The following is a 12,120-nucleotide window of genomic DNA, read 5'->3' as shown; positions in this document are numbered from 1 at the left end:
TGATTCTTTTTTTCAACTGTCTGTCATCTAGGTCATTAGGTGAGGCGCATCAAAACATCTTTTGATCTGTCCAAATCAGCGTTTAGCACTTGGGAGAACTTATTGGACTTTTCTTGATTTTTGCACTAACAGAATTGAGATATCTTCTACTTCAATTTGCCAGTATTTCTTCGTTTGGCGAGATTATGTTGGTATTGATGGCTGCAAATTCAACTGTTGTTGGTTATTCACAGCTGACAAAAAAAAATAGTGTTTTAAATAAAATGTACAACCAAAAATCTCACTTTTCAAAAACTTACTAAGAGCATTCGATTGTAAAAGTCTTTCAGCTAACATAATTCAACTTTCTTTTTTTGTTATTAATGAAGTGATTTCAATCGTAACATAATCATAATACCACATACATGACATCATTCGGTTTTTTTTTTTTTTTTACATTCATTACGTAGGCCTACATGATCTACTGATGTATTTTGAAACTAAGAGTTCATTCACAGTCAGTACATTTCAAGGTGATACATAAAACATTAAAAGAAAATCGGACAATATGGTAAGTATACGCCATATTACACCTAAATATTGGCATTTCATGCACTTACATTATCTTTACATAGATTGCATGTACTCATGCATGTATATATTACACACACACACACACATTATTATATATCAAATAGAGCTACATGTAAAGTAGATCTCCGTTTTCGGTTATCACTAGTGATTGGTATTTATCGTAAACATTAGATTTTCATGAAATTATTTTGTACTCGCGTGTATATGGAATGAGCAATAGACATTCACTCATCATCCTCTATTCACAGGTATTTACTAAACTATGCGTATAGAACATTTACAACTTCCCCTTGTTGGTGCAATAAGAAATTATGGCTTGTGATTAAAAAACAACAACAATCTATGATCTTACATGGTAGTCAGTATCATCGTCAAAGGAAGATGAACATTCGATCCTCCCATCACAAACCCACAATAGTCCCACATGCAAGAAATTGTCCAATAAAAGAAAATATCTTAAGCGGCATACAAGAGAATAATTTATGTCATTGACTCTAAACCGTTTCCCATAAGATTATGATGATAAAAACCTGACTTTTCTTTAAATACGCATTCTTCCGACAGAGTACATTTCCCCTCTACAATCAACTCCACCAGTAAACAGCAAGTGTTATCGAAGGATGAAAAAAACAAACGGATGCACATGACATTCAAAGAACTAATTTTGCGCGCAGTTATACCGTTCCAGTGTCAAGCTGTAGTCTTTCGCTGACAAGAGTTCAGCCGTCTCTTCCACATTGATGTTGTCACTCGCTTCCTGACAGTCATAATTATCTTTACTCGCGAATCACTCTCACTGGTACTTCAGCGAACTCTGTAAAGGAGATCATCTCGTCACCTGCATGTTTAACAAATAGTAAGTGAAACTACTTGTTAGATTTTTCTTCTAATATAAGAATAAGAATTAAAAAACAGTGTTTAAACTAACATGTGGATTACATGATTTTTTTTAATAACGTACAGCATACCCGTTGTATAACTATACATCCTTTATTCAAATAAGTTGAACAAAACATTAACATTTTCAGATCCCTCATTGAGTCATATGCGTTAAGAGTAAGACAGGGGACTTCTGTGGGAGTGAAGAGACTGAGCTAAGTATAAAGTAAAACGATACGTTGTTTAATTATTCAAGTTGCACAACAAAAAAGATAAACTGTACTTTTTTCACGATTTTCTCGTTTACTGATCAAATTAGTTTTAAACCTAATATCGGAGTCAAGACAGGGAAGGAGAGAGAGAGAGGGAGCGAAAAAAAAAAAGCCATACCTTAATAGTAACCATCGGGAATCTTTAAGTGCAGAAATAAATTTTGGTCGAGCCGACCCTATAGGGCTCACACCCATAAATACAATGGAATGTCCCAGACCCCTTCACAAATTCGTACCAAAGATACCAAAATAAATTAAGAAAAAAATTGATTAAAAATCAATGATGTAGTTTGGCAAAAAAACTGAATAGCTGTAGATATTGAGTATGAATTCCTCTACAAATTGCATTTTGGTTGGAAGATGAAAGCTTTTCTGGTGGAATTTGAGGGGACTATATTTCATTGGGTACGTGTACGGAAAATGGGTGATTTTTTGAGTGACAAGAACTCGAAGTCTGGCTTTGCGGACCCCTGGACAGAGTTTGAACTGATTTATCCACCCTGAGAATTTGATGGATGAAAGGGTATATCTAACATCCAGGTAAGTGAAGCTGAAACACCTCATTTCTCCCAGCTATTTTACAGAATTTTTTGAAATTTGATTTTTAACACACATCCCTATGGGGAAATATTTATGGGTGTGAGCCCTATACTCGTTGGAACTTACCGTCTGTGTCATGGTCGGTAATTAAAGCCCAGAAGTCACTCAGTGTGCCGCCCTCTAACGACCACTCTACAACACCAACGACGTCATTGTTGTCAAGATCGATTCGTGAGAAGACCTCTTCCCGTTCAATTTCATCAATAGGGGGCGGTGTGACATCAAGAGCTTCATCTTGCACCGACCGACGTTGACTGAAAAATACAGGACAAGCGGATGACAGGATTAATCAGGGGAGCCAATCATTCAGTCTTTGGGGACAAACCTAAATCATTTTGCCCTTCACCCCAAGTAAATTTCAGGGATGTGACAAACAGAAATGATAGTACTGTGATACACCATGTTGACTGGTCGACATGATTATACCAACATTGTAAACGAACGTATGCCACCAATGCTTGTGCAGATGCTTCATTTATTTTCCAAACATTTTCCAAGGAAAAGTGCACCAGATTTGTTTTCAATCGTAAAGAAGTAAAAGATCATTCATTTGCTCCCATCCTCCTCCACTAAGAATGCAAAAGCACCCTTGTATGGGAAGGCGGTACCCCCTCCCACATCCTCTCCCCACTCAGTTCACCTCCACAGACTTATGGGTCCGAATTCACGAATGTGGTACAATCTTGTCCTTGGTTTAAACCATGGACAAAGACCATTGGGCGCCAAGTTCGCATGGAATATTTCGTTCCGAAATCAGTCATTTCGTCAACGAAATGATTTTGTAACGAAATGACAACATTTCGTAACGAAATATTTCATGCGACACTTGGCGCCCCATGGTCTTTATTCATGGTTTAAACCAAGGACAAGATTGTACCACATTCGTGAATTCGGGCCAATGAATTCAAAATGTCAAAATATTCCAACAAATCAAAAAGCACTCGCGCAACCTGGTGACACTATTGACATACAATGTAATCATCAAACCGTGATCTACAGCCATTTACAATACCCCCCGAGTTATTACAATACAGTTGTATTATCATTTTCAAATATTGAAAGAGATAAATAAGTGAGCATCAGATTGTTAACTGCCAATTCTGAAAATGCATACTTTTGTACACTGTATTTTAGTACATAGACATTATACATACAATCAAGACCACACAATCTATTTTCATGTTGTGGTGATGTAGGGCTATCCTGAACCTGCAGGGCCCTGAACTTACCGATTGGTAGACCTGGTTCTTCCTCGTACTTCTACATGGCCGTCCCGGTATGTTGGAGAGCTCTCCTCCTGCGATGTACAGGCTTCCGAGCAGGCAATGGCTCCAATGACAAGGAGCAGAAGTGTGACGTAACAAAGGTTGCTATGCATATTCATGATCAATTTCCCAGGAAAAATGCCTGCATCCGTAAGAAACGTAAGAAGGGATATCAATATGATTATTATGATGTCTAGAGTAATATTCTATCATCGTGCAACCTAAATGTTCACTGAGGAAGAGAATTTTATCATTTTAGCTTCATAATGCCCTCTTAATTTACCACTTTCGGTATTAAGTATCAGTAATGCGATAATGCTGACAGGTCATAAGTCATAAACCAAAATGTTTTATTTGTTTCTTTGTTTGTTTTATTTATTTAAACACGGGTTAAAATACTTGCACTCAGCCGTTAGGCTGTTTTTCAGCAAGTCCGTATGATATACAGAAAAAACATGATGTGGTTCAATCAACGTCTAAGATAATACATACACAATAATCATTACAACGAAACAAAAAGATGAGAGAAAGATTTTTTTAAATGCGTATATAAACAACACTCTTTGCAGAATCAAATACAAATACAGCAACTCGCAGGAAAAAAAATCTCCGAAAGAAGAGAAATCAAAACAAAAATTATTGCTCAGAAATAGAAAAAACTTATAAATCAAACAAGAAAACAGAATCGATATCCTTCAGAAATTGTGCTAACTTGTACAATGTTCTCGTGTGGCTTCGGATAATTGGTTGAATAATTGAGCTGCATGCTATACAAATAGTGCTTGGTTTTTGGTTTTGGTAACAATACTTTAAATGTCGAGTTCCTGATATTGTAATTAGATACTTTTATGTTAACTTGGTAAGTCAGAAAATCAGGTGAGGTTATTGTGTCAGCACTGAGATTCGTCCATCGGTATTAGTCCACACTCTCTTCACCTTCTCATGCTTCCTCGCCATGTAGAGCAGGTTGCTCCTCTCTTGTGTCAGATCCTCGTGGATGTAAACATTGGAGCCTCTCAGTTTCTGCCTTGCAGTGTACACTAGTCTTGTTGGCGCACGTTATACCTAGCAAACTTGACGATGATGGGCTTCGGAGTAGGAATTTCGTCGTCTGCGATGCCGCGTCCAGGTTAATATTACCTTTCTCTTCTGTCGTACGCAAGAGGCGGGATACGATGAGATCGATCCAAGTCCGCCGGCTGGATGTCGACGTCCAGTTTCTCGCGAATGATCTTGATGATGACATCATCAGTTTGTTCCTAGCCGTTCTCTGCAACACCGTGGAATCGTAGGCAGTTCCTCCTGCTCATGTTCTTCCAAGGCACTCTGGTATGAAGAGAGCTTCTTTTCCAGCTCTTCTACTTTGGCTTCGAGGGCGACAAGTTTGTCGAAGTCCAAATGGAAGTCCACGTTGATGGTGTTGTAGACGTCGTTGTTGACATTTTCTACAATGGTTATCGACATGGCCTGTACAATGAGAATACCTCTTCGGACAAAAGAGCGTCCCGAATTCTTCTCTGCGAGGTAATTGGGTTTTCATTGTCCTCATTCGCGCCATTCAGCTCTGTGATGAGGGAATCGCTTGGGTGGTCAGCTGACATGTTCTCCACATCTTTCGGGGAAGTGTCCGAAATTGCCCCGGCTTCACTCTCGAGGGCTTTAGCTTGTTGACCGATGGGTTGCTTGCTGTTCTTGGTGACAAGTTTGTCCGGAGGATTTCTTCTCCTTTTTCGAGTTTCCATGGTCAGATACAGTCCCTCTCGTATAACAGGCACAAGTGAAATACTTGGATAAGATATATAACTGTGGCAAATAGATTCAAAGCTCTGGAAAGATCGATATATCCACAAATTCAGGACACAGTTTCAGAGCACAGCTTCAGTATCAACACACTTGTTCATTACACTTTCAGCTCTTATTATGAGGATCATAACAGTGCTCTCTGTGTCTCATGTTGTAGCCATCATTTTATTCATCTAAAGTGTCGCTAAAAATTGATTTGAAAAGCCTGCCACTTAAAACAAAAATGAAGAAAAAAAAAACTTACCGTGCAAAGTCAGTTTGCAGTTTGATCCTCTTGCGATGAGACCTCCACACTTTGATACATCAGCCAGTGGTGAATGGTACGTCGACTGATATTCTCGCCAATTTATGCACCCGCAGAGAGGAAGCGCATGCGCATGTTTGGAAACGCGGGAGTTGTGTATCGATTTCCCTTCTTTTTGCATCAGTCTAACGAAACGAAATAGGTTTTCCCCCGGCATATAATTTTATTCAAACGCGTTTGGGACTTTCACTTTCTCTTCGCGGAATTGACAGAAAATTGGAACATCCTTTCCATTATGACCTTTATTGCGAAAGTGAACACAAAATTATGGCACGTGAATAATCTCTAAAGAAGAGCTAAAGTTATATTCATAATGATGTAGAACATGCTTTTCTGATTTGCGTTTTATAGTAAAACTAAATCATTTTTTCGTATAGAAGCGGCAAAGGTAGAGTTTAGTGCTACTTCTATACTACGAAGATGGTCAGAGCATCACACCGCCGCATTGGGGAAATGCAATTAGCAGTGAGCTGCAGAGTTGAAGCAGCGCAAAAAAAAATTATGAAAAGATATTTTTCAATGGACCGAATCCGCGACTGAAATCTTCAATGGTCAATATACTTCGTTAAACTTGAAAATATATCTTCGCATGACTATTCCTAATATAGCTATCGCAAAGATGCAACCCACTGAGATCGATGCGGCCCATTCTATACTCGTAAGCAGCAGACTGTACAAACATGAACACATTGCCCTTATCCTTGAAGAACTATAACTTGATCATCGTTACCTACAGGACAAAATCATCATTGCAAAATTATCCCTAATAATTTCGAAAGCTTACGATGCATAATGTCTCAGCAACACATATTGAACAATGACCCTTTCATGTCCTGTACATGCCTCCAAGATCTCAAATGTTAGCACGAAATACTGATATTTTGATTCATAAGTGATATTTTTGCCAATTTTATACACACTAAGATAAGAGTAAATAATTGAAATTACCTATCATTACATATGTTGATATACCAAAATTGATTTAATTAGCTTTGTCGTGGATAAAATAAATCAAGCATAACTATGTAAAATGAGTTTAAGGTCTTATCAAGCAAGCAGTAATGGTTATCTATTAATATGAGTGGTTGTTAAAAGTGGTGTTCAACACAAGATAAATGTTTAATATAGGCACACTCATCAGAAGGACACAACTATGTTTGAATCTCCTTTTTTCATTTTGTCCTGATGATGATTTGTTGTTCATCGTCAGGACTGACATTGGTGGACATTGGTGGCAAACTATTAAAAGGACTATATAGTATCAATATTAATGGTATTCCAATTTATACTACCATGATGAAGGCTTCTATGTAGGAGACTGAGTAAGAAAGAATCAGAAACCATTAGTATGCCTCTTAAAGCGAGGTATCATGTTTGCAATGCAAACGCCTTGATGAAATAATTTCATTTTAATAATTTTGGTTGGTATGGGGAGTCAGATTTTAACTTTTTTTTCGAGATTATTAGAAACTACTTATATGAAATATTAAAGATCATTCGATTCTGAGAAGAGTTATGAAAATCGGTTTTGACATGGCTGAGATACATGCTGAATAAGAAAACAAAGGTTATGAGGTTCGTTGTTCCTTTACTAGAGGTTTGTTAATCCGAACATTTGTGGCATTATTCCGAAGGTTCGTAATTCCGGAAATTTGAAGACGGTGCGTGTTAGCGAACGTTGTAAAATGAACCTTACTTCATTATCAGATTAAGGAACCTTCGGATCAACAATTCTTCTCATCGTCGGATTAACGAACCTTCGGAATAATGAACCTGTGAATGTAACTGTAACTTCGTAACCGAGCAGTAACCGAAGGAAGATGCGCATGAAAAATCTATTGAAGTGGGTTCGCTTCACCAATTAGGGGTAAATTTTATGCACTCTCCCAGCATAATTTCTGTACGCTGCTGGCATATATCATGTGCAGTCTGTCTTTCATGTCATAAAATTAAAAGGAAAATTAATCCGTTCCTTACTGGAACCTGGTGGCCTGTGTAATGAGTCAATGGAGATTTAAGAATTCAGAATGGAAAGGGTTAACATGACGTCATGACTTCATAAGAGCACCAAGATTCACCTGATCCAAAAGCTACACAGTATTTTGAGCATTATGCATGATGGAGTTCTCATCAGAACTTGAAAAAAAGGGGGAAAAAGAAGATAAATCCGTTTTCACTTGTACTCGCTGTTTTGATTATTGTACCGTAAGAAGAATTATTGTTTCGTTTTTTAGTACAATTAACCTGTGTTTCCGTATCCTGCATGTTCATGTGATCGGTTGAGGGGAGGAGAAACAGAAAGACGGGAAAAGGGGGAAGGGCCAAGAGCTTGGCAAATCGATCGATTTCTGGTACAGCCAAAAGTGCAGAGAAGAACATCCTTTTTTATTATTTCAAAAATACTTTTCCCAGAATCAAGTGTGGAAAGAATCATGAACAAGTATGTCTTTTCTATCAATGCACATGTTTCCCTTATCAAGTAAGAAAGAATATAGGTTATGTAGGGAGAAGGATGGTTTTATTCCTGGAATATGTTTTCTCACCAAATCAAGAGGCGAATTTCGAGGCTCATTTCCGGGGCCATTTTAAATGACGCGAACACCTGGTTTCTTTCACTTTGGCATTCCCCAATGTAAGCAACCACTTGGTGAATTAAAGGACCCTTCTTGTTTGTGCATCTCGTAGGGTATCACATTCTTTTGGAACCCAAGTCCAGAACACACTCAACTGGCAGGAGTTTTGTACACACCGCAGTCAGAGTCTGGAACAACTTACCACAAGACATTGTAGGCATGATTAGTGACAGAGGGTCTCAGTCATTCAAGTGTCGCGTCCACAACCACCTTCTGCAGATATTTGTCAGGGCCCACTCTTTTTTCTTTTTGTCATTATTCTTCTCTTAAGCTGCTGTGAACCCTTGATTAGGCCATGAGGTTGTCATGTATAGTGCACAGCATTGTATGCATTATCTTGATACTATAGAGCCACGCCTAATGGACTATAGTTCACAATAGCATGTTATATTTTAAAAAAAAATGTTGTTGGTAGATGACTATATTCATTATTTATATGTGTTGGTGAGATAATGTGTTATCATACTAATCATATCATTGGTTTACGCATTGTCAAAACTATTCGTTTCGCTGCCAGATAGGTTGTACATGCATTGAAACGTCAACAAGGAACCTACGTAACCATGCAGGTATGCCATGCATCAGGGCTGTGAGAATGTCAGATATTTGAAGACAATGGTTTCCGACTTTGGGTACTCACTTTTATCAAGGTCATTATTAGGTATGGATGTGAATACAAACAATTTGATATTAACTAGGTTTCGGTAGTCACGTTAAGATAGGTATGTTCAATTCAATTCAAATTATTTTATTTCCATATAAAGTAATACAAAGTAATATACACAACGCTTACATGAGTAGGCCTACATAATCATTATTTTAAGGAACTTTGAATCACATAAGTTTCAACAAAACATGTTCGAAACATAATACTATAAAGAATTGAATAATCTTAAGCACATGAATTGACAAAAGAGTTTGTAATATGTATAGATGAAACGATAAGATAGCAGTCCGTATACATACTCATGCAATCCGAACAACAACAACAAAATCCACGCGCGCGTAACAGAATTTGAAGTTTGTTACCCCCCCCCCCCCCAACGCCCCCGCCCCATGACTGTCGACGTCCAATACAGAGTGCACCGCGAAGACCAAACACCAATAACGAAAAAAAAAATAGAAATCCGGCAAAGTACTGAACAGATAATGATACTCTAAGACCTGATAGAACTTCAAGCAAAAACCCGAATAAATTTGAAATGTAATAATATGAAAAATTCTTTTAAACAAAACGCAATGATTTCGTCAAAACAAATCTTCACAAGATTTTTGCTTTCTCAATACTCAGCACTCCGTAGTCTCTCATATGATTTGAAGTTTTTACTTTCTCTTCTACAGATTCCGCCGTTGCCCATAAATTAAAAAAAAAGCCAATTTCTATACTGTATAAGATTAAGAAAAATTTGCATGTGTGGTTGCTTCATGAAAGTTGTCTATCTATATTATTGGCCTGCTGTCATAGTTCTCAGAACTTGACATAAGCATAAGCACATGTACACACGCACACTCACACACTTTTTTTAAAGATTCTTTATTCGAATTTCGTTCAATTCCATATCACAAAATTCACGTTCACAGAAACAAAAACATTATACAAAGACAAACTGCATTATACACAAACATTGTGCAAAATAATGTCAAACTTACATTGTGACTCGTTTTTTAATCAGAGAAAGGAAATCCGTTTTGTTGTTGTTGGTTGTTTTTTTTTGGACACACATAATATTATATTCTCGTAGAATGCCAGCAAAAAACGGGAACATGATAGTTTGCTCAAAACAACTGGGCATATTCCATTGTTTCTCAAAAGAAAAAGAAAGAAATCGAGGCCATTTGCGAGAAGACACATGCACGCACATGCACAGGCTCACATCACACACACACACACACACACACACACACACACACACACACACACACACACACACATAATCTAAGAGGCCGTCTTTCAGCAGCAATGATTTTGGATTTTATAATTTCATCAATTTTATCTTTACTCACAGTGAATTGGGATTTTGTGATTATATGATATTGACATAGGCTATACTTTGTAATATTTACATGACGGGTATGCATGTTTCAATATTTCGATCTGCAATTATTGTTGGTTATGCAGCAGCTACTGCCAATATCGATTGTGATTAGCCATGGATATGATAAGAATACGAATTCATATGTAGATAATCAAACAATTAGTAATTAAGAAGGAGTGGGAGTACACAACTGCCTTCTTTTCAGCTACTTGTTGTGTGTTCTTTGAATGATATCTTCAACAGTATCACCATGTCTCATTGTGCAAAGCCATCCGAAGAATATACATCATCAAACCTTTGGCTAAATATGCTTCATACTTCTTTTGTTATGGACGAAGTGACTTCATTTGCAATATCATCATAAATCAGTAGATATGATTTCATTTTAATGATAGTAATGATCGCATACTTTCACCATAGGAGGTATAAATTATTGCCAATAACATATTTACACAGTATCGACACAACTTTCAGAGCCAAACGACAGAATATGAAATCTAAGTAATATTGTCCACAATCATGTTTTTCTTGTCATGTCTATGGCTATTACGCTATCAGGTCACTGATTTCTGGTCTTGATGCAGAAAGAAATGTATGACAGAATATCTAAATACCTACGAAAAAAAAAAATCACAGGCCAGAAAACTAAACTAAAAAAGTCAGAACCGAGATTAGGAATCCATTTTATACAGTGGTCCAACAAACAATAAACATTGATCAAGGTGACATATTCAACATTAAGTATCTTCATGAAATATATTGATTACATGCCATCAATATTTATGTCTTTTAAGACATTTGTATAAATGCGTAAATACATTCCATATATGGACATAATAATATATACACATTTTATAGATATCCGAAGTGTGATATCTGTTTTTGTCTATCAGCGATTCCAGCTTTGAACATTTCGACACATTTTACCAGTTATGTTCATACAGGATGTGCAACAGACGTTCATTCTCTACGATATTCACAAGATGCTCATCTCATTGGTGTTATCAGAATTCACCTATAATTTTTCATATCCAACATCTTGACAACCCTTGATACATGACCAGTGTCAAATACATTATAAAGTTGATACTCGACAAGCGTACAATGCATTTCACATCCATGTAAGAATTTCGAGAATACTAGTAGAACATGACTCGAAATGGCGTACAGTATAGTTTCTAGTTTTGAAAGGTCGAATTCTCGTAAAATATTGTCTGATATTTGCAATCTTTTCATAACATTATCTTTTCATATTTCATACGAAATACATGAAAGTAAAGTACTTTTAGAAGATAATATATGGCAGATGCACAAGACTGTAATATAACTAACTTCCTAACTAACTAACACTCTTCCACATTGACGTCCCACATAAGTCCCACAGTGAAATCTTCACTCGTAGATCAACCTCACTGGTACATCAGCGAACTCCGTTGTTGAGATCATCTCGTCACCTATGGACCAAGAAATGAAAAAAAAAAGTCTTGAAACTACTTTGCAAATTTTTATCACAAAATCAATTCTCTATTTTCCCACTTTACCATTGAAAATCTCGACTGATTGTGTTATCATAAATAACAGGGATTAAAATACATATTGTGGAATCATTACCTCATATCTGGGTATCAGTTTTTCAATTCAATTCAATGCGATTGGCTCATTCATTCATTTTTGACAAAACATGTTAATTTTAGGCCTAAACTTCTCTCTCTCCCCCCCCCCAAAAAAAAAGACTATTAGGAAACGGACACAGCA

General features: G+C 36.9%; 1 protein-coding gene across 1 annotated transcript in view; it reads right to left on the bottom strand.

Annotated features, from left to right (window-relative positions):
- The window catches only part of LOC139716947 (uncharacterized), a 6,754-nt gene extending 1,049 nt beyond the window's left edge, over nt 1-5,705 (bottom strand). The window contains exons 1-4 of the mRNA XM_071628473.1: nt 5,637-5,705; nt 3,554-3,731; nt 2,391-2,578; nt 1-1,411 (exon numbers count right to left, since the gene is read on the bottom strand). The exon at nt 1-1,411 is cut by the window's left edge and continues 1,049 nt beyond it. Of these exons, the coding sequence (XP_071484574.1) occupies nt 1,350-1,411; nt 2,391-2,578; nt 3,554-3,708 (405 nt within the window). The 5' untranslated portion in view covers nt 3,709-3,731; nt 5,637-5,705 and the 3' untranslated portion in view covers nt 1-1,349. The remainder of the gene's footprint in view (nt 1,412-2,390; nt 2,579-3,553; nt 3,732-5,636) is intronic.
- Nucleotides 5,706-12,120: the final 6,415 nt, after the last annotated feature.

Source organism: Diadema antillarum, unplaced genomic scaffold (assembly GCF_040938485.1).
Source record: "Diadema antillarum isolate AM-2024a unplaced genomic scaffold, OU_Dant_1.0 scf00000071, whole genome shotgun sequence".
Classification (NCBI taxonomy): Eukaryota; Metazoa; Echinodermata; class Echinoidea; order Diadematoida; family Diadematidae; genus Diadema; species Diadema antillarum.
The sequence above is the reverse complement of the archived record's forward strand: the minus strand, read 5'-3'. Positions and strand labels throughout refer to the sequence as shown.